The following is a 22,061-nucleotide window of genomic DNA, read 5'->3' as shown; positions in this document are numbered from 1 at the left end:
CTAATCAAAGACAAGACTATGACAGGAGAAACCAGTTACAAAAAAGTAGTGCACTTAACTCTTACTCTATACACAGTGAGCACGGTTACATGCAAACAATAATATGATTATTGTGAATAGTCAGATTAATATAATATTTTGATTTAAACAGTTCATACTATGAAGAATGATTTCCTTAATAATCCTGTTTACATGGACACATCTGAAATCAGGCTACCTGAAGGGACTTCAAATCAGGCTACCTGATGGGACTTGAAATCAGGCTACCTGATGGGACTTGAAATCAGGCTACCTGATGGGACTTCAAATCAGGCTACCTGATGGGACTTCAAATCAGGCTACCTGAAGGGACTTCAAATCAGGCTACCTGAAGGGACTTCAAATCAGGCTACCTGAAGGGACTTCAAATCAGGCTACCTGAAGGGACTTGAAATCAGGCTACCTGATGGGACTTCAAATCAGGCTACCTGAAGGGACTTCAAATCAGGCTACCTGAAGGGACTTCAAATCAGGCTACCTGAAGGGACTTCAAATCAGGCTACCTGAAGGGACTTCAAATCAGGCTACCTGATGGGACTTCAAATCAGGCTACCTGATGGGACTTTGATATATGCAGAAAATCACCAATCAAAATAAACGTTCTACCACTGCGACCATGTTATTTTTGTGAAGCATATTTGATTCTGAGTTGGGACACATACAGTTTGTATGTGAAGACTATTTCTAAGATGAATACTTTCTGAACTCACTTCACTCGCGCAAAAGAAGGAAGCTCGCACTGCTGGTGCTAGCACATGCACAGATCATATATACCGTTGTTACTTTGATTAAGGCGTTTACATGTCCTAATCATTTGAACGATTGACTAGAAAACCAGGTGTTTTTAATTGTCGTATCCTTACATCGATTATGGCCTTACGCTGATTAAGATAAGCCGAGTAAAGTGTTCACATGACTAATGCCATACTTGGCTTACTGCCATAATCAGTATAATATCGAATTATTTGTGTGCATGTAAACATACTAACTGACTGTAAAAAAAACCAAGACAAAAAGGCTACGGAAGCAAAGCACCAGTAGAAAAAGGTTAATGTAATGAAAATGCTGTTACTCCAGCTACCTTTGTCATTCAGTCCACCATCTCCTCTCGGACTACAGTCAGACACTCCTTTCAATGGCAATAAGAGCGATTGGAAAGAGAGAGGGAGAAAGAAAAAGAGACATTCAACATAAGGGTTAGAAAAGCTCAAGCATGATTTCATACAAGCACTGTTGGGGCTGGTTTGAGAGATGCAGACAGACTGCATCAGGGCTCATCTGGAGAGAGAGATGAGGAAAGTGGAAGCATCATTTCAATCATGGACACAAGCAGGGATGGGCAAAAATGAATAATTCTTATTTACAATGACGGCCTACCCCGAACGACACTGGGCCAATTGTGCGCCGCCCTATGGGACTACCAATCACGGCCAGATGTGATACAGCCTGGATTTGAACAAGGGACTGTGGTGACGCTTCTTGCACTGAGATGCAGTGCCTTAGACCACTACACCACTCGGGAGCCCTAGTTCAGCCTCGTGTAATACAAATGACAAAATACTCAGAAGTAATTGAAATACATGTAACAGAAATACTGCCCATCTCTGGACACGAGGGTATAAGACATTTTCGCAAAGTCCCATTCATGACAAGTCCTTGGAGTCTACAACTATGGGGAAAGGGGATACCTAGTCACTTGCACGACTGAATGCAGTAAATCAGAGAGGTGCCGAGGGCTGCATTAATCGATGTCATCGGCACCCGGGGAGCACTTGTTTTTGGGGGTCAACTGCCTTGCTCAAGGGCAGAATGGAATATTTTTTACAACTTGCCGACTCGGGGATTCAAACCAGCGAACTTTCGGTTACTGGCCCAATGCTCTTAACTGCTAGGATACCTGCCGCCCCCTACTTCAACTAATCTTTCTGTTTTATCCACAATTAACGGAGGAGGAGAGAGGGGAGATAGAAAAGAAAATAATGAGAACGTTCAGAGATAAAAACAGAAGTACTCAGAGTGATTGGGAAAGAGAGATAAAAACAGAAGTACTCTGAGAGTGATTGGGAAAGAGAGATAAAAACAGAAGTACTCTGAGAGTGATTGGGAAAGAGAGCGAGAGAAAGAGAGATAAGAGGGAGAGGGTAACACACCAGGATCTCCAGCTCGACCTTCGACACCAGCGTAACCCGGCTCCCCATCATCGCCTTGTAACCCTCTGACCCCTTTAGTGGCACCTAGAACCCGTCCCGGTTCTCCCATCTGTCCAAACAACCCAGGGAGCCCCGACCGGCCAGGATAACCCTTTTCTCCAGTGAGTCCCTCAGGTGCGTCCCCCTAGAACAGAGAACACAGGACATATAGCTCAGAACATATCCCTCCTGTAATGCTAAAGATCTACACAGCTGCATTGGCTTGAACAGCTAGTATTATAGACACATTATCAGGTAGAAAGTGTTTGAGGTGCTTGAACAGCAGGTTATCTTAGAAAGTAGGTGGTGGGAAAGACAAGAATGGATCTTTAGCGGGTATTATGTAGCACTAGTTGGCCACTTACTGAAAGACCACGGTTCCCAGGGAATCCATTGTTCCCACTTGGCCCAGGGAAGCCCTGCAATCCTGGGTCACCAGTCGCACCCGGGTCTCCTGGGTCCCCGGCATGTCCTGTAGAGTTCACACACAAACGCACTCATTTACACATACACTTGCTTAATGGTGTCTCACACTCACCACTGTATAAAGGATATACAAGTGTGTGAAAAGAAAGAATAAGAAATGATCCACCTTTCTCTTTGGCCCAAGTGAACTCGCCCTTCCTGCCCTTTGGACCCGGTTGTCCTGTGGCACCAGGGAAACCCTACGGAGGAAAGAAATACGGGGACATATAGTAGGGGGATAGGAAGCCAGTGAGAGAGAATTGGAGAGGAAAAAAAACTAAGAGAAACGTTTGTTTAAGATGAATGTTGCCCTACTGAAAGTGATGTGATATTTGTTGCGAGGTAGATGTTGTCAAGCTGAGGTGGTGTTAGTTGTTCTTACAGGCAGTCCGATGACACCTTGGGGTCCTGGCTCGCCTGGCTCGCCCTGCTGACCAAACTCGCCACTCATTCCAGGGTCGCCTTGGCTACCAGCAGGGCCAGGCAGGCCCGGAGGAGAGTGGACAATGTTGCACTCACACAACCCGTGATCACCTAAAACACATACACAACTCAGATCAGCTGTACTGTAAGACATAACATGTGAGCATACAGCACACAAACGTACATCACAGATTACATGTCTGAATAAACACACACTCTAACCTTTCAGTCCTTTTCTCCCTGCAGAGCCTGGCCGCCCTCTCGACCCAGCAAATCCCTTGTAGAAGTCTGCCCCTGCAGATATTTTGACACATACACATATTAAGAAACACATTTACAACTCACAACGTTCCTTTAATATCATTCCATCATACAAAACAACCTTTCAATAAAAGATCAATATGAATCTCTTTCATGTCCACACTCACATGATCCTGGTGGTCCGGGTGGGCCTCTCAACCCAGAAATGCCTTCGATACCTGGGGGTCCGGGGCTGAGAGCAGGGATACCTGGCTCTCCAGGTGGGCCCGTCTCTCCCTTTACACCCGGTTCGCCGAACGGACCCCACAGGTACTCCACTGTTGGAGCATGAGGGATAAGGGAGATAGGAGAGGAGAATATGAATGATTACTGAGAAAACCAAACGTAAAAAAATTAAGAAAACGCAAAACAGTGCACAACTTGTTAACAATACAATTATAATAATTGTTATTATACCATATTAATAAGTACAATAGATCTACATTGCTACATCACTGTAACTAGTGTAAAAACGTTCTAACACTACTGGCCACTGACTAGATAAGTAAGGGTTTGGTACTGACCTTGTAATTGACTATCACTCTTCCTAGCAGGAGGTCCAGCCCGGCCTGGCAGACCTTTCTCCCCCTGTAAACCCATCTCTCCCTGGGGTCCCAGCTGCCCAGGGGGACCAACTACATCCCCACCCCAACATGGACATCAATCAGTATCAATATAACGATCAGTATTATAACAATAAAACAGTAAGCAATATATTATAACAACTCTACAAGCTAGTCTTTAATGTTCAACATCATATTCAATGAAAGGCTGACTACCCGGAGAAAGACGATACTGTATATTGATAGTTGATAGATAGTTGATGCTGATAGAAAAGTGATTGATGACTTGATTGGCTAATCATACCTCTGTTAGGCCCTCCTGAGGGACCTTCATAATAGATCAACTCCCCAGGTTCTCCGACGGCACCCTAAAAATAATCCCCATCTGTTAAAACCTACTACATGTATATAGCTTGTGTGTTCGTATTTCAATGAAAGTTTAGAATGGACCACTGTCCAATCAAAGATCTGCTAATATCACAGTGTTTTGATGTGAGTATCAACTGTAGGATCACCTTTTGGCCATCTCTGCCCCTAAATCCTGGTTCTCCAAGGTCCCCCTAAAGGGAAAGACGGAGGGAGAGAGTTTATGAGAAAGGTGTCCAGCACCATCAAGAGCACAAAAGATACAACTGCAACATCTCTATTAGCCCACAAAAACCAACACATACTACTGACTGCAATAATATGGAGATCTTGGCATTGTTAGGCCACGCAAACATACCCTTAGTCCTTGCTCTCCATCCCGACCAGGGACACCCTGAAAGAACACACAAGGATATTCAACAGGTCAGTATCTCACAAGCAACAAAGACAGGTTCAATAAGGTATAATAATGTATGTGTAATTTATACAGTATAATGTTTGTGTAATACTAACCCTTTGCCCAGGCATCCCCATAATCCCAGTCTCTCCTTTGTTGTCAGCCTGATAAGTAACATATACAATCCCATTTTATTTGTCACATACTTCGTAAACAACAGGTGGACTAACAGTGAAATGCTGACTTACGGACCCTTCCCAACAATGCAGAGAGAAAGAAAATAGAGAAATAATAGAAAAGTAATAACACGTAATAATGAAATGTATAAAAAATAAACAATGAGAAACGATAACTTGGCTATATACATGGGGTACCAGCACCGTGTCTATGTGCAGGGGTACAAGGTTATTGAGGTAGATGTGTACCTATAAGTAGGAATAAAGTGACAACAGGATAGATAATAAACAGTAGCAGCAGCGTATGTGATGAGTCAAAAATGTTTGTGCTAAATGGGCCAATGCAGATAGTTAACCAAATAGCTACCAGACTATGTAACTAACTATTTAACAGTCTTATGTCTTGGGAGTAGAAACTGTTCAGGGCCCGGTTGGTTCCAGACTTGATGCATCGGTACCGCTTGCCGTGCGGTAGCAAAGAGAACAGTCTATGACTGGGGTGACTGGTGTTATAGAGACCACAGGAGAAGAGGGGTCACTTACCTCAACTCCAGTTTCACCTTTCAACCCTTTCTCACCCTTTCTGCCCTGGAGGAGACAAAGCAGAACATTGTTAGAGTGATTCAGTTCACACACAATCAAAATATTTATTGTTATTAAACATATTAAAGTGTGGAGCTGTACTGACGTAGGGTCCGGTAATTGGGCTGGTATGGGGATGGGTGGAGTTCCCTGGGGGACCTTGCTGTCCAGCCTCACCCTGTGGTGAGAGAGGGAAGTGCAGTGAGAATCATGCAGCAGAGATGAGGACGGCAAGGACAATCATTATTTTTTGTAATCAAACACATTAAGTGCTGGGCAGTAAAAAACTATTTGAAACATGCAGTCACATACCGCTTCTCCTTTGACCCCCTTCAACACTTTGGTCATGGTGCCCTGAGCAGAAAACACACCAGGTTAAAACACATCCGTATTATTTTATTTTAATCTCATTCACTAGCCATTTATCTTCTATGAGAGATGAAACATAGTTCAAATGATTTGATGTGAGGACCTTACCTTTGGTCCAGGAAGGCCAGGAAACCCTAAAGGGCCCTGAGTCAGGAAACAAACCAGAAGAATGATTGGGTATCTATCTAGTACACAGAAGGGTGTATATGGTACAACAACACATTCATATGCACGCACACGCACACACACACACACACACACACACACACACACACACACACCCCACTAACCTGTCGTCCTGGGAGTCCTCTGTAGCCCGACCGACCTGGGTAACCCTGAGGACCCTGAGAGAGAGAAGGGAGGATGGAGAAAGATAGAATGTCAGAGTGCAATGTAATTTTTGATATGGAGTAGCTATATATATATATATATATATATATATATATAGTATAATGATGCTGGCTATCTTGTACCATAACTTTAGAGTGACAGGGAAAGGCGGCGGCGCCATACTTACAACAAATCCAGGGTATCCTGGCTGTCCTGAATCTCCCTGTTGAAAAGACACAGAGAGAAGAGGTTGTTTCTGTGTAGAGTACAAGAGTACATCATATTTGTGTACTGTACAATATCATGACATGATGTACCGTTCAAAGTAGCCTGTACATTGATAATACTGTAGTACTGATAGCAGGTCTATCCCACAGTTCTCTAGCCCTCTCCTCTCCTCTTACCCTGAACCGCTCCATGAACACACTCAGTTCCAGAGTGTCTCCCTTCTGTCCCTTCCTGCCTGCCTGACCCTGTGGAGAGAGAGAGAGAGAGAGAGAGAAAGGAAGGGGGTGGAGGTAGAAAATCAAATGAAAAGATAAAATGAAGGAGAGGGAGTTATTCAATGTCACAGACTACAAGGTGGAATCCTTGATTCTATCTCTACAAACGTCTCTGGTGACCTGTCATTCCACCTGTTTTGAACTCCACCTTTTTAGCTGTTTTAGCCTAGCTCAGTGCTAGGCTAAAAGCGTAGGGGTTGGTAATGTTCTCTAGTTGCGCCGTGATTGGGTCATGTTCTCTGGTTACGCTGTGATTGGCTCAGTGTTCTCTCACTCATGGGGACACTACGTCACCGCCAAATCTAAGGGAAGAGCTTGAAAATTCAAGCCCCTTGGGGGCTGGCATAGAGTTACATTAGAAGTGCCCATCCAAGAAGGGTCAAGGTCATTGGCCATAGATAAAATGACATCAAATCACATTATATCTACAGTAGCTTTGATTGGCAAGCTAGCAGTCATCATCATGAATCAAGTCGACAATCTACAGGCAAATGCTTTTTAGTCCTTGTCATATGAAGAGAAATGTTAGTTAAAACGTATCGATGCTCATCAGCCATAAACATTACACAACAAATTGGAATTCGCAAATTAAAAAATTAGTGGTTTGGAAGGAATCTGTGGCCAACTGCAAGCATTGCAAAGCAATCACTAGCCTGCTATTCAGTGGAGTGGATGTGTAGTCCCAAGTCTGGGTTTAAGGGTCTCTTTCCCAAGCTTAAAAGGATAAACATTCAACTGTGGCCATGCTGTCTATCCAGCATGACTGCCGCGCTCAAAACAACTGGAAATTTGGAACTGGGAAATCTGACTTCGGTGAGTTCAAGACAACTGGGAACTCAGAAAAAAAACTAGCTCCGACTGGGAGAAAATGTTTTGAATGGTCATCCAACTCGGAATTGCAAGTACTCGGGCTTCTTTCTACAGCTTCGACCTGAAGATCACTGATGTCATCATGATTCAACCTTATTTTTTTCTGAGTTCCCAGTTGTCTTGAAAGCACCATAAATCCAGAGAATGACAGACTTTGATGGCAAAGTTTGATGACAAAATTTGCCTATGAAGGACCGCCGCTCCACCTTCCTGTTCAAGTGAGCACAACACAACAAGGTGAGTCGAAAAATGTTTCGTACGCTGCATAAATTATATAATATACCAGGGAGATATGTATACTGTAGCTAAGAAAGTAATACTAAGTGTATGTTGTGTAGTAAGATGTTAGTAGCCCATGTGCCTCACCCTAATAATTTGGTCCCTTTCCCCCCTCTTAATTTCACCTACTGTTCTGACTTGGTGGGGAACATGTTGCCTATAGCCTGTTTTAGATAAACGTAATAATCAAATATTGTAAGAGCTTTCATTGTCTGCTTATAAGCCTCCTTTATTTATCCTACGGTTCTGACTTGGTGTACAGGGAGAATACTGTAAGAACGCCCCATGTTCTGAATTCTGTCGCTGTATATTTAAAAAATGATGAACAAATAGTTATATTGACTACATACTTAATCGAAATTACGGATTGCCTCTTATCCGCTCGTCGTCCCCTTATGCCATAGCTTGTACATCTCAATTGTCACTAGAAACCACATTTTGTTTCAGCAAGTCAGCCATATCAGCTGTTTTTTTTAAATGCAGTAAATGAGGCTGAATGGAGGCCCTGCTGATAGCCAGGTGTAGCAAGGTGTTGGAACTGCTGTTGGGACTCTGCTGTTGGGACAGCTTTATCTAGGCCCTAATAGTTTGTGGTCACCGTTTGTCAAGGAGGACCAAAATGCAGCAGGTATGTGTATGCTCATCTTGACGTTTAATAAATTCAAAATGAACACCAAAAGAACGAACAATCAACAAAACAGTCTGGCAAGGCACAAGGCTAAACACAGAACAATCTCCCACAAATGACAAACACACCCTAATATATGGGACTCTCAATCAAAGGCAAATAGACAACACCTGCCTTCAACTGAGAGTCCCAACCCCAATTAACCAAACATAGATACAGACTCACTAGACTAAACATAGAATACATGAATATCAGACAGTGCCCAACAAACCCCGGAATACTTAAATCAAATGCCCCTTCAACAAACACACCACCCCGAACCACATAAAACGAATACCCTCTGCCACATCCTGACCAAACTACAATAACAATGAACCATTATACTGGCCAGGACGTGACACCGTTATAGTTCAATTCATGTATTGTTTAGTGTTGTGTTGTGTAGTGGCTTTGCTGAAATGCATGTAAAAAAATATATATATTGTTTGCCCACCAAGATTTACATACTAAAATTGCAACTGCTGGTGACATCACTGGGTTCATACGTACATTATACCCGGGCTGGCCATCGTTGCCTGGTTTCCCTGACAACCCTGAATCTCCATGTGTTCCGTTGCATCCGTCTGCTCCAGGTTTCCCACGAGTCCCTGCCTGTCCTGGATGGCCCTGGAGATGATATGGATGAGTTAATAACAGACCTTTACAACATCATTCCATGTTGTATTAAGACTACTTACAGTATTAACAAGACAACAATAGATTATTTATTGGCATGTGTGTGTCTGCTATTTATTTGCTCAGAGAAAAAAATCCCAATATAATCCCACTTACAGGAATACCGTCCGATCCAGAAAACCCAGGAACACCAGTCATCCCCTGCGGAGAAATTAAAAACTCTTATACAAGTCCATACCAACATTTGATGAGTAGACACACTACTAAGCCAGAGTCTGAGATCTCTAGTGAAGAATTCTCCAGTCAGTGTTCCTCACCACAGAACCCTTGGGGCCGATGAAGCCTCCTCTGCCCCGGTCGCCCTTCTCTCCTTGGACTCCTTGGACTCCTGGGTCCCCTAGGCTCCCTGGAGGCCCCTGGGGGCCCTGCGGGCCAAGAGGACCAGGTTGGCCCTGAGGAGGAGGAGAGAGACATGTTAATCAACAGATTATGAAACACATCAAGGGATGGAGACTGATAAATATTGGTGCTGAGCGATTAGTGCTTTTTGAGGTCGGTTCAGTTTCGGTTCGTTATTAAAAAATTATTTTTGGTTTCAATAATTTTTGGGAAATGAAATGCACTATGCATTATGTGGGTTGAATTCTGTAACAACACTGAAAAAAAATGAATACAAGTCCCATTATGGTAGTGAATGCCCATTAATGCTTATCACTTATTAACCATCATTTATTCACATTACTTTAATAAAATATTAGTTTTATTCGATGACTTTATTACTTAATTCAAAGTCATCATCTCATCTCTATAGCGCTGCTGGCTATGCTGTCTGACAAAATCACTATTTTAGTAGTTCTTCAAAGTAAATAAGGCATACTTTTATGACTGCTGAATACCAACTATGAATCACTTAGATCATGTCGATATATCTTCTCTCCTCGCACAACCCACTTCTCATCGCTTTCCTTCCATTGAAAATGAATGGGAAGAGGTGTTTCACTGTTCGGTGCCACTCCTAGCGTACATGGGCCATCTCTGTGTCTGCTCCACACAAATTGGGCAAGTTTAAGCGGGCGTGCAATGGATTATGGTCATTGTAGTTAATTAATCGTTTTCTGCACTAAACTATGTAGAATATTGGCCTGTTGGAAACTACAACTTCCTACTACATTTCACAGTTCAGGCTTGATCCTCATAGCCTGGTTCCTCTCTAGGTTTCTTCCTAGATTCTGGCCTTTCTAGAGAGTTTTTCCTAGCCACCGTGCTTCTACACCTGCATTGCTTGCTGTTTGGGGTTTTAGGCTGGGTTTCTGAACAGCACTTTGAGATATTAGCTGATGTAAGAAGGGCTTTATAAATTCATTTGATTTGATCTGATGTATCTTTACAGAAACTGCACATTGAGCTCACCAGAAAAAACCCTGAACCAAATAGAATTCAAATAATTGAACTGACGTCAGTGGATTAGTTGTTTAAAACCCCAAAAGAAAAGTACAGATAGCTAGGGGCACACTCCAACACTCCGACATAATTTACAAATGAAGCGTGTATGTTTAGTGAGATGTTCTCTTTGTGTGTGAATTGGACCATTTTCCTGTCCTGCTAAGCATTCAAAATGTAACGAGTACTTTTGGGTGTCAGGAAAAATGTATGGAGTAAAAAGTACATTATATTCCTTAGGAATGTAGTAAAGTAAAACTTGTCAAAGGATACCCAAAATAACTACTTAAGTAGTACTTTAAAGTATTTTTACTTAAGTATTTTACACCACTGGCACTTTAGACTTACCTTTGTTGCAAAATGAACATGGAAAGACCATTCACTCCCCTTATAGGCCAGTAACTGGGCTTTAGTGTTTAATAGAGGTGAAAGCACCACAACAATGTCAAATTATATAAAACAACTACAGCAGCTAAACATGTTGCAGTGGGGGTGAGACTCCACCGAGTGGTGGTTTATGGTTTTATTACAACAACCTACATGGAGAAACAGTTTTTCCACTCTGGGGGAACAGTAAAGATGCAGAGAGATGGATTCCAGGCAAGGGCCAGGGTGAGGGATATTAAATCAAATTGTTAGATGATAACACCAAAGATGGTGGATAAATGAAGATGTCTTACTAAAGCCGGTTACCAGTGAAATAAGAAGTCACAATTCCGGTCTACTTAAGGGGTGGCTCTGCCATAGACACCAATGCAATAGCAGCTGGATCTGGTCTACTTAGTTCATTGACTGTATATGAACCAGAAAAGATGAAGGAGTGGCATGTCTCGCTTCCTCTTCTGTCTCTGCTCCCCCTCCAAATCAAAACCAAATATGGATATGATGTGTTCTCCCTTTGTGTCTGCACAACTGTCTGTGTTTCACACCTGTTTGTCCTAGCTAATCAGTTGCTGTACGGGCACCAGAGACGGAAGAGGAAGCGAAACACCCCACCCGCTGTTTTTTTCCTGGTTCAATGCTGCCACAGACAGGAAGCAGACAAGAAGTAGAATGGCGTGTGTGCACGTAAACATGGACATCCATGTTTGGTTTTGATTTGGGGGGTGGGGTGGTAGCATCTAACAATTGGATTGAATTATTTCCTGGGCACCGCTCAGTGATGTAAGGGACAATCTATTAAGAACTGTCTACCAACTATGGATCAACACTGAGTGTACAAAACATTAAGAATGCCTGCTCTTTCCGTGACATTGATCATATACTGACCAGGTGAATCCGGTGAAAGCTATGATCCCTTATTTATGTCACTTGTTAAATCAGTGCAGACGAAGGGAAGGAGACAGTTTAAAGAAAGATTTTTAGACCTTGAGACAATTGAGACATGGATTGGGTATGTGTGTCATTCAGAGGGTGAATGGGCAAAACATTTAAGTGGGGAATGGTAGTAGGTTTGTCAAGAACTGCAACGCTCATGGGTTTTTCACGCTCAACAGTTTCCCGTGTGTATCAAGAATGGTTCACCACCCAAAGGACACCCAGGCAACTTGACACAGCTGTGGGAAGCATTGGGGTCAACATGGGCCAGCATCCCTGTGGAACGCTTTCGAAACCTTGTAGAGGCCATGCCCCAACGAATTGAGGCTGTTCTGAGGGGGGGGGGTTGCAACTTGATATTGGGAAGGTGTCCTTAATGTTTTGTACAGTGTACATTGCGACGTAGAACAAATGCTGCTACACAGTTACAGATTTGGTTGTGAGTTATCTCAAACGCATTCACTACGGAATGCAATTAGACCTTGTCTTATTAATAAATGAAATAAATAATAAAGAGGTCTATGTTTGGGCTAGCATAACTTCAGAGTGAACTGGAAACACCCCAAACCTTGGTCTTGTAGTATCAATTTATGGCCACAAGGGTGAGACGTGTATCTTCCTGAGTTTGTAAAGTTATGCATACTGAAAAACTGCTCTCTTCTGCCATCCAGTGTTTATGTGAGAGATGATTTTACTGTGAAAGAAAACTCAAGTGTGTTCTACTCCTAGGAGTTATGCTATTCGAGAGTGACTATGTGAATGATGACATATATCTGGTAACTCTGCCTGGAAGCACGCCAAACTCTGCATATATGAGTATCTGTTCTGATCTGTGATAACCACTCAGAAAAAGTGCTTTCATGCAATGTACCTCTGATACAGCCACCTACTATATCTCACACACACACACACACACACACACACACACACACACACACACACACACACACACACACACACACACACACACACACACACACACACAGTCAGATAAGAGACTTGGGGCAGGATGTTCTGTCTGATACAGGGTGTTCTGTCTGACGCAGGGTGTTCTGTCTGACGCAGGGTGTTCTGTCTGACGCAGGGTGTTCTGTCTGACGCAGGGTGTTCTGTCTGACGCAGGGTGTTCTGTCTGACGCAGGGTGTTCTGTGTGACGCAGGGTGTTCTGTCTGACGCAGGGTGTTCTGTCTGACGCAGGGTGTTCTGTCTGACGCAGGGTGTTCTGTCTGTCGCAGGGTGTTCTGTCTGACGCAGGGTGTTCTGTCTGATGCACTGTGTTCTGTCTGATGCAGAGTGTTCTGTCTGATGCAGAGTGTTCTGTCTGATGCAGAGTGTTCTGTCTGATGCAGGGTGTTCTGTCTGATGCAGGGTGTTCTGTCGGATGCAGGGTGTTCTGTCTGATGCAGGGTGTTCTGTCTGATGCAGGGTGTTCTGGCTGATGACTGTTTAAAAAAATAACAACAATAAAATGTTCATAATGATACCCCATGTCAGAGTTAAAAAAGGGAATCAGAGCGTTACTCAGACCAGCGTGTTTTGGTTGTTGGCTGTTTTAAACTACACAAAGTCTAATCTACCAACTAAATATAACGGTCTGATAAAGATGCTCTGTGATAGAGATGGTAAAAGGAGCGGAAGAAGGTAGTGAAGATAGTAGTTATGTCTCTGTTTCTTTTTCCCGCTCCACCCCATCGCTGTCTCTCCCTCTCTCTCTCCATGTACTGTAATCATTTTCTCTTTTAATAATAAAAACAATAGGACTCTAGTGATAGTCATGGCATACATGAAGAGAACACACAACACACACACACACACACACACACACACACACACACACACACACACACACACACCTGCAGAGCCTCATTATTCTCAGTGATGTGTTCCACACGGGTGGGTGTGTGAGCGGCTGAGAGGGGTCAATTGATCTGATCCTGGGGATGCATGCTTCCCAGCCGAAACAGTTAGTGCATACAGTGCATTCGGAAAGTATTCAGACTCCTTGACTTTTTTCACATTTTGTTACGTTATAACCTTATTCTAAAAGGTATGAAATCGTTTTTTCCCCTCATCGATCTACACACAATACCCCATAATGACAAAGCAAAAAACGTTGGTTTTTTTTGCACAAAAAAAAGAAAACGGAAATATCACATTTACATAAGTATTCAGACCCTTTACTCAGTACTTTGTTGAAGAACCTTTAGCAGCGATTACAGTCTCAAGTCTTCTTGGGTATGACTCTACAAGCTTGGCACACCTGTATTTAGGGAGTTTCTCCCATTCTCTGCAGATCCTCTTCAAGCTCTGTCAGGTTGGATTGGGACCATCGCTGCACAGCAAATTCCAGGTCTCTCCAGAGATGTTTGATTGGGTTCACGTACGTGCTCTGGCGGTGCCTCTGGCGTTGCCTTGGCTGTGTGCTTAGTGTCGTTGTCCTGTTGGAAGGTGAACCTTCACCCCAGTCTGAGGTCCTGAGCGCTCTGGAGAAGGCTTTCATCAAGGATTTCTCTGTACTTTGCTCTGGTCATCTTTCCCTCGATCCTGACTAGTCTCCCAGTCCCTCCCGCTGAAAAACACAGCATGATGCTGCCACCACCATGCTTCACCATAGGGATGGTGCCAGGTTTCCTCCAGATGTGACGCTTGGCATTCAGGCCAAAGAGTTCAATCTTAGTTTCATCAGACCAGATAATCTGGTTTCTCATGGTCTGAGAGTCTTTAGGTGCCTTTTGGCAAACTCCAAGCGGGCTGTCATGTGCCTTTTACTGAGGAGGGGCTTCCATCTGGCCACTCTACCATAAAGGCCTGATTGGTGGGGTGCTGCAGAGATGGTTGTCCTTCTGGAAGGTTCTCCCATCTCCACAGAGGAACTCTGGAGCTCTGTCAGAGTGACCATTGGGTTCTTGGGTTCGTGGTCACCTCCCTGACCAAGGACCTTCTCCCCGATTCCTCAGCTTGGCCGGGCCAGCTCTAGGAAGTCTTGGTGGTTCCAAACTTCTTCCATTTAAGAATGATCGAGGCTAGTTTGTTCTTGGGGACCATCAAAGCTGCAGAAATGTTTAGGTAGCCTTCCCCAGATCTGTGCCTCAACACAATCCTGTTTCGGAGTTCTACGGACAATTCCTTCGACCTCATGGCTTGGTTTTTGCTATGACATGCACTGGCAACTGTGGGACCTTATATAGACAGGAAGGAGTCTGCCTTTCCAAATTGTCCAATAAATAGAATTTACTACAGGTGGACTCCAATCAAGTTGTAGAAACATCTCAAGGATGATTTAAGGAAACAGGATGCACCTGAGCTCAATTTTGAGTCTCATAGAAAAGGGTCTGAATAATTATGTAAATAAGGTATATATGTTTTTTTTTTTTCGTTTGCAAAAATGAAAGAAAACTGCTTTTGCCCTTTGTCATTATGGAGTATTGTGTGTAGATTGATGAGGAAAAACATTTATTTAATCAATTTTAGAATAAGGCTTTAAAAAAGGAAGGGGTCTGAATACTTTCCGAATGCACTGTATATTATGACCACATTTTGTGACGTTTTTGTTAGTTTTGCACTTGGCTGTTTGGGCACAGAACATGTTCTTCTGGAGGCAAGCCGAAGTTCGCAGCCGAAGTCTACACCCCGTTGTCAGTAATTGATCAACAGTAGGGACTCTTCAATAAAGTTATTGTTGTCATTCAACGACTTGTTATCATGCACATTTTTTAATGACGAAATCCTGCACCAAACATCTTAGATGTAAAAGCAGCACTGCTTCTTGACACACTGCTCGCTTAACCCAGAAGCCAGCCGCAACAACGTGTCGGAGGAAACACCGTCCAACTGATGACCGAATTCAGCTTTCAGGCACCAGGCCTGCCACAAGGAGTCCCTAGAGCACGATGAGACAAGGAAATACCGGCCTGCCAAACCCTCCCCTAACCCAGGCGACGCTGGGCCAATTGTGCGCCGCCCCATGGGGCTCCAGGTCACGGCCGGCTGTGAAAGGGAATATATTTTAAGGGAGTATGCTAGCACACTCGTTCGGTTCGCTTAGCTGACTTCGGCTAGCCGCAAGCTATTAAGTATTCTGACGCCTGTAACCCTAACCTTAACCCTAATTATTTTTTACGCCCCTTTTTCATCATATCAAATTACGATCTTGTCTCCTCGCTGCAACTGCCTAATGGGCTCAGAAAACATGACCCGCCAAACTGCGCTCCTTAACACCCGCCCGCACCAATGTGTTAGAGGAAACACCGTTCAACTGACGAGCTAAGTCAGCCTGCAGGTGCCCGGGCCGCCAAAAGGAGTCGCTAGAGGGCGGTGAGCCAAGTAAAGCCCAACCCTAAACCTTATCCCCTAAACCTAAAATAGCCTTTTTCCTTGTGGGGAACGGCGAAATTTTCCTATTTGTCTAAATTTTCCTAGTTTTACTATCCTTGTGAGGACTTCTGTCCCCACAAGGAGCAAAAAAACAAACACACACAGACACTTAATTTAGTCACAACACAGTCATCGCCGGTCTCTCAGCTTGACAGTGTGTTTTGACGGTCTCCATGTATTTCCATGTATAAGGCCTGAGTGGGGTCATAAGGTCGTAACCTGTGAGGTTTGGTGTTGACCGTGTTACTGAGAACCAACAAACACACAAACAACTGAAGTCCAAGGGACATTTGTTCTGTGTACCGAGACTGTTGGGGCTATGGGCTAGGACAGGGGTTCACAAACTTTTTTCGTCTACGACCCCATTTTGATATCTGGTTTTAATGCAGACGAGAGCACTGCTGAATCCAGCTTCACACAGATATGAGCTGGCAAAGGGTACCATGAGTTTTAATGCTCTGAGGGAGATGGCAGGGTATTATTCCCTTTGAGTCAGGAACCAAAATTCCTCCGTAGTGGCCTTTGAATGCGTTGTCTGTAGTGTTCAGTCACATGACAGCTCGAAAGGCCCCACTTGACTTTTCCCACGATCGAAGGGCAATCTGGTTGAATTTGATCTTTTAGATTTACTACATATACAAAAGTATGTATGTGGACACCCCTTCAAATGAGTGGATTCGGTTATTTCGCCACACCCGTTGTTGACTTGTGTATAAAATTGAGCACACCGCCATGCAATCTCCATAGACAAACACTGGCAGTAGAATGGCCTTACTGAAGAGCTCAGTGACTTTCAATGTGGCACTGCCATAGGATGCCACCTTTCTAACAAGTCAGTTTGTAAAATTTCTGCCCTGCTTGAGCTGCCCCGGTCAAATGTAACTGCTGTTATTGTGAAGTGGAAATGTCTAGGAGCAACAACGGCTCAGCTGCAAAGTGGTGGGCCACACAAGCTCACAGAACGGGACCGCCTTGTGTCCTCGGTAGCAACACTCACTACCGACTTCCAAACTGGTAGCAATGTCAGCACAATAACTGTTCGCCAGGAGCTTCATGAAATGGGTTTCCATAGCCAAGCAGCCACACACAAGCCTAAGATCACAATGCACAATGCCAAGTGTCGGCTGTAGTGGTGTAAAGCTTGCTGCCATTGGACCTTGGAGCAGTGGAAATGTGTTCTCTGGAGTGATGAATCACGCTTCACTATCTGGCAGTCCGACAGATGAATCTGGGTGTGGCAGATGCCAGGACAACTCTCTGTCCAAATGCATTGTGCCAACTGTCAGGAACTCCACCGAAGTCATTTCCTCTCCTTGTTCGGGCGGTGTTCGGCGTCACCGGTCTTCTTGCCATCGTCGATCCACTTTTCATTTTCCATTTGTTTTGTCTTGTTTTCTTACACACCTGGTTTCCATTTTCCTCATTAATTGTTGTGTATTTAACCCTCTGTTTCCCCCCATGTCCTTGTGTGGAATTGTTTGTTTGTAAGTGCTTGTACTCTATGTTACTGGTGCGCGTCGGGTTTTTGTACCAATGTAGGTTCTTTTTGTATTGCCGTGGGTTTTGTAATTAAACTGCTCCGGCTATTACCTATTTCTGCTCTCCTGCGTCTGACTTCACTGCCACCAGTTCCGCAACCCTTACACCAACTGTAAAGTTAGGTGGAGGAGGAATATGGTCTGGGGCTGTTTTCAATGGTCCGGGCCCCTTAGTGAAGGGAAGTCTTAACTCTACAGCATACAATAACATTCTAGGAGATTTTGTGCTTCCAACTTTGTGGCAACAGTTTGGGGATGGCCCTTTCCTATTTCAGCATGACAATGCCCCCGTGTACAGAGCGTGGTCCATACAGAAATGGTTTGTTGAGATCGGTGTGGAAGAACTTGACTGGCCTGCACAGAGCCCTGACCACGACCCAATCAAACAATTTTGGGATGAATTGGAACACCGACTGAGAGCCAGGCTTAATCACCCAACATCAGTGCCCGACCTTACTAATGCTCTTGTGGCTGAATGGAAGCAAGTCCCCGTAGCAATATTCCAATATCTAGTAGAAAGCTTTCCCAGAAGAGTGGAGGCTGTTATAGCAGCAAAGGGGGGATCAACTCCATATTACTGCTCATCATTTAGGAATGAGATATTCGATGAGCAGGTGTCCACATACTTTTGGTCATGTAGTGCATCAAGTGACCCCACATTGGGTCGCGACCCCTTGTTTGGGAACCTCTGGCCTAGGAGCTGGAGGGAGCAGAGAGAGCGTAAACAAAGTCAGACAACAAACTCCCTAAACCCCATTATCACAGAGTGATAGAGTGGCTCATTGTAGATTAGTCATTGTGGATTAGAGTCTGTCATATCTTACCACCAAGTACTGCACTTGAGAGGGGGAGTGTGTGTGTGTGTGCGCGTGCATGCGTACGTGCGTGCGTGTGTGTGCGCGCCATCGATGTATGTGTATGCATTTTGGCAATGGCTTTTGGCAACGCATACCAATATGAGTTTGAAAACAACATGACCATAAAAAAGTTTAAAAGTGATATGGCTAGATGTCAAAGGTCAACATGAGCCCTAGTCAAGGGCAGTATAAAGCTTGGCATGTATTCTGGGGTGTTTTGGGTGAGACGGTTTTGGGGTACAAGGGTTGTTTTGACCGGTCCCAACGTCAACCGCTGTTCTCAATTAGAGACAGACAGACCGTCCTGACAAAACAACATGGGCTAGTGATCTCAATCACTCTGTTGTAATTTGTACTGCAACACACAGGATGTAAACAATGGCTGCTTGGGGTGCAACAGTTGGAATAGGAATTTGGAAAACAACAATAAAACAGAAGTGTTACACAACTGCTAGAAACAACGTCTTTCAAACAAACTAGAGAGGATTTCAAAACCATACACCCATTGGATAAGTGCATTCTGGTTCAGTAAGAGGATGGTATTCTTGTGTAGTTTCATGGTAGTAAAGAAACGTAGCCTTGTCTAAGCCGGGAACAGCCCATAGGGGCAGGAGTCTCCTGTTTCTGTAGAGTGAAGCAGCTCTTCCAGCTCATCCTATCCAAGTACACCCTCTACTAATTGGAGTTAAGATAAGATGGCGCCGGAGAAGAAGCAGACGTTTTACGTGCCCCCAACCTATTGTGTTTTTTTGTTGGTTTATTTGCATTGTTTGTAATTATTTTTTAAACTTATTTTGTACATAATGCTGCCGCTACCGTCTTTTATGACCGAAAATAACTTCTGGACATCAGGACTGCGATTACTCACCACGGACTGGCAGAATCCTTTTTTTCCTTTAACGAGTCTGACGAGGCCGATGTGAATGATATACTGCTTTCTCGGGAACAGGCCCAGATCCCCATAATCTGCGTGAAGAGAAGGCGGAGAAAAAGGGACGATCGAATAAACCCCCACTTCCTTCCATTCTGCTAGCAAACGTGCAATCTTTGGACAATAAATTAGATGACCTAGGCGGAAGATTAAACTACCAACGGGACATTCAAAACTGTAATATCTCATGCTTCACGGAGACGTGGCTGAACGATGACACTATCAACATACAGCTGGCTGGTTATACGCTGCACCGGCAGGACAGAACAGCGGCGTCTGGTAAGACAAGGGGCGGCAGACTATGTATTTTTGTAAATAACAGCTGGTGCACGATATCTAAGGAAGTCTCGAGCTATTGCTCACCTGAGGAAGAGTATCTCATGATAAACTATAGACCACACTACTTACCTAGAGAGTTTTCATCTGTATTTTTCGTAGCTGTTTACATACCACCACAGTCAGAGGCTGGCACTAAGACAGCATTGAATGAGCTGTATTCCGCCAAAAGCAAACAAGAAAACGCTCACCCAGAGGCGGCACTCCTAGTAGCCGGGGACTTTAATGCAGGGAAACTTAAATCCATTTTACCAAATTTCTATCAGCATGTTAAATATGCAACCAGAGGAAAAAATACTCTGGACCACCTTTACTTCACACACAGAGATGCATACAAAGCTCTCCCTCCATTTTGCAAATCTGACCATAATTCTATCCTCCTGATTCCTGCATACAAGCAAAAATTAAAGCAGGAAGCACCAGTGACTAGATCAATAAAAAAGTGGACAGATGAAGCAGGTGCTAAGCTACAGGACCATTTTGCTAGCAGAGACTGGAATATGTTCCGGGATTCCTCTGCTTGCATTGAGGAGTACACCACATCAGTCATTGGCTTCATTCATAAGTGCATCGATGACGTCGTCCCCACAGTGACCGTAAGTACATACCCCAACCAGAAGCCATGGATTGCAGGCAACATCGGCACTGAGCTAAAGGCTAGAGCTGCCGCTTTCAAGGAGCGGTAATCTAACCCAGAAGCTTATAAGAAATCCCGCTATGCCCTCCGATGAACCATCAAACAGGCAAAGCGTCAATACAGGACTAAAATCGAATCGTACTACACCAGCTCTGACACTCGGATGTTGCAGGGCTTGCAAACCATTACAGACTACAAAGGGAAGCACAGCCGAGAGCTGCCCAGTGACACGAGCCTACCAGACGAGCTAAACTACTTCTATGCTCGCTTTGAGGGAAATAACACTGAAATATACATGAGAGCACCAGCTGTTCTGGAAGACTATGTGATCACGCTCCCCGCAGCCGATGTGAGTAAGACCTTTAAACAGGTCAACATTCACAAGGCCGCAGGGCCAGACGGATTACCAGGACGTGTACTGTGGGCATGCGCTGACCAACTGCAAGGGTCTTTATTGATATTTTCAAAATCTCCCTGTCCGAGTCTGTAATACCAACATGTTTTAAGCAGACCACCATAGTGCCTGTGCCCAAGAACACTAAGGTGACCTGCCTAAACAACTACCAACCCATAGCACTCACGTTTGTAGCCATGAAGCGCTTCAAAAGGCTGGTCATGCTCACATCAACACCATTATCCCAGAAACCCTAGGCCCACTCCAATTTGCATACCGCCCAAACAGATCCACAGATGATGCAATCTCTATTGCACTCCACACTGCCCTTTCCCACCTGGACAAAAGGAACACCTATGTGAGAATGCTATTCATTGACTACAGCTCAGCTTTCAACACCATAATGCCCTCAAAGCTCATCAATAAGCTAAGGACCCTGGGACTAAACACCTCCCTCTGCAACTGGATCCTGGACTTCCTGACAGGCCGCACCCAGGTGGTAAGGGTAGGTAACAACACATCTGCCAAGCTGATCCTCAACACAGGGGCCCCTCAGGGGTGCCTGCTCAGTCCCCTCCTGTACTCCCTGTTCACTCATGACTGCACGGCCAGGCACGATTCCAACACCATCATTAAGTTTGCCGATGACACAACAGTGGTAGGCCTGATCACCGACAATGACGAGACAGCTTATAGGGAGGAGGTCAGAGACCTGGTCGTGTGGTGCCATGACAACAACATCTCCCTCAACGTGATCAAGACAAAGGAGATGATTGTGGACTACAGGAAAAAGAGGACCGAGCACGCCCCCATTCTCATCGACGTGGCTGCAGTGGAGCATGTCGAGATCTTCAAGTTCCTTGGTGTCCACATCACCAATAAACTAACATGATCCAAGCACACCAAGACAGTCGTGAAGAGGGCACAACAAAACCTATTCCCCCTCAGGAAATTGAAAAGGGTTGGCATGGGTCCTCAGATCCTCAAAGGGTTCTACAGCTGCAACATCGAGAGCATCCTGACTGGTTGCATCACTGCCTGGTATGGCCTCTGCTCGACCCTCGACCGCAAGGCACTACAAA

The 22,061-nt window shown here is 44.4% G+C and overlaps 1 protein-coding gene across 1 annotated transcript in view; it reads right to left on the bottom strand.

The window, feature by feature from the left end:
* col4a2 (collagen, type IV, alpha 2) overlaps positions 1 to 22,061 on the bottom strand; it is a 114,553-nt gene that overhangs the window by 10,652 nt on the left and 81,840 nt on the right. Inside the window, exons 5-26 of the mRNA XM_029703751.1 lie at positions 9,472 to 9,606; positions 9,311 to 9,355; positions 9,029 to 9,145; positions 6,604 to 6,672; positions 6,387 to 6,422; positions 6,160 to 6,213; positions 5,978 to 6,013; positions 5,813 to 5,854; positions 5,607 to 5,678; positions 5,462 to 5,506; positions 4,859 to 4,906; positions 4,704 to 4,739; positions 4,495 to 4,539; positions 4,284 to 4,347; positions 3,941 to 4,051; positions 3,545 to 3,694; positions 3,339 to 3,410; positions 3,076 to 3,227; positions 2,821 to 2,893; positions 2,594 to 2,700; positions 2,190 to 2,373; positions 1,121 to 1,168 (exon numbers count right to left, since the gene is read on the bottom strand). Of these exons, the coding sequence (XP_029559611.1) occupies positions 1,121 to 1,168; positions 2,190 to 2,373; positions 2,594 to 2,700; positions 2,821 to 2,893; positions 3,076 to 3,227; positions 3,339 to 3,410; positions 3,545 to 3,694; positions 3,941 to 4,051; positions 4,284 to 4,347; positions 4,495 to 4,539; positions 4,704 to 4,739; positions 4,859 to 4,906; positions 5,462 to 5,506; positions 5,607 to 5,678; positions 5,813 to 5,854; positions 5,978 to 6,013; positions 6,160 to 6,213; positions 6,387 to 6,422; positions 6,604 to 6,672; positions 9,029 to 9,145; positions 9,311 to 9,355; positions 9,472 to 9,606 (1,741 nt within the window). The remainder of the gene's footprint in view (positions 1 to 1,120; positions 1,169 to 2,189; positions 2,374 to 2,593; positions 2,701 to 2,820; positions 2,894 to 3,075; positions 3,228 to 3,338; positions 3,411 to 3,544; positions 3,695 to 3,940; positions 4,052 to 4,283; positions 4,348 to 4,494; positions 4,540 to 4,703; positions 4,740 to 4,858; positions 4,907 to 5,461; positions 5,507 to 5,606; positions 5,679 to 5,812; positions 5,855 to 5,977; positions 6,014 to 6,159; positions 6,214 to 6,386; positions 6,423 to 6,603; positions 6,673 to 9,028; positions 9,146 to 9,310; positions 9,356 to 9,471; positions 9,607 to 22,061) is intronic.

The sequence above is a fragment of the Salmo trutta genome, chromosome 20 (genome assembly GCF_901001165.1).
Source record: "Salmo trutta chromosome 20, fSalTru1.1, whole genome shotgun sequence".
NCBI classification, from domain to species: Eukaryota; Metazoa; Chordata; class Actinopteri; order Salmoniformes; family Salmonidae; genus Salmo; species Salmo trutta.
Note: the sequence above shows the minus strand (reverse complement) of the source record. Positions and strands in the feature narration are given on the sequence as shown.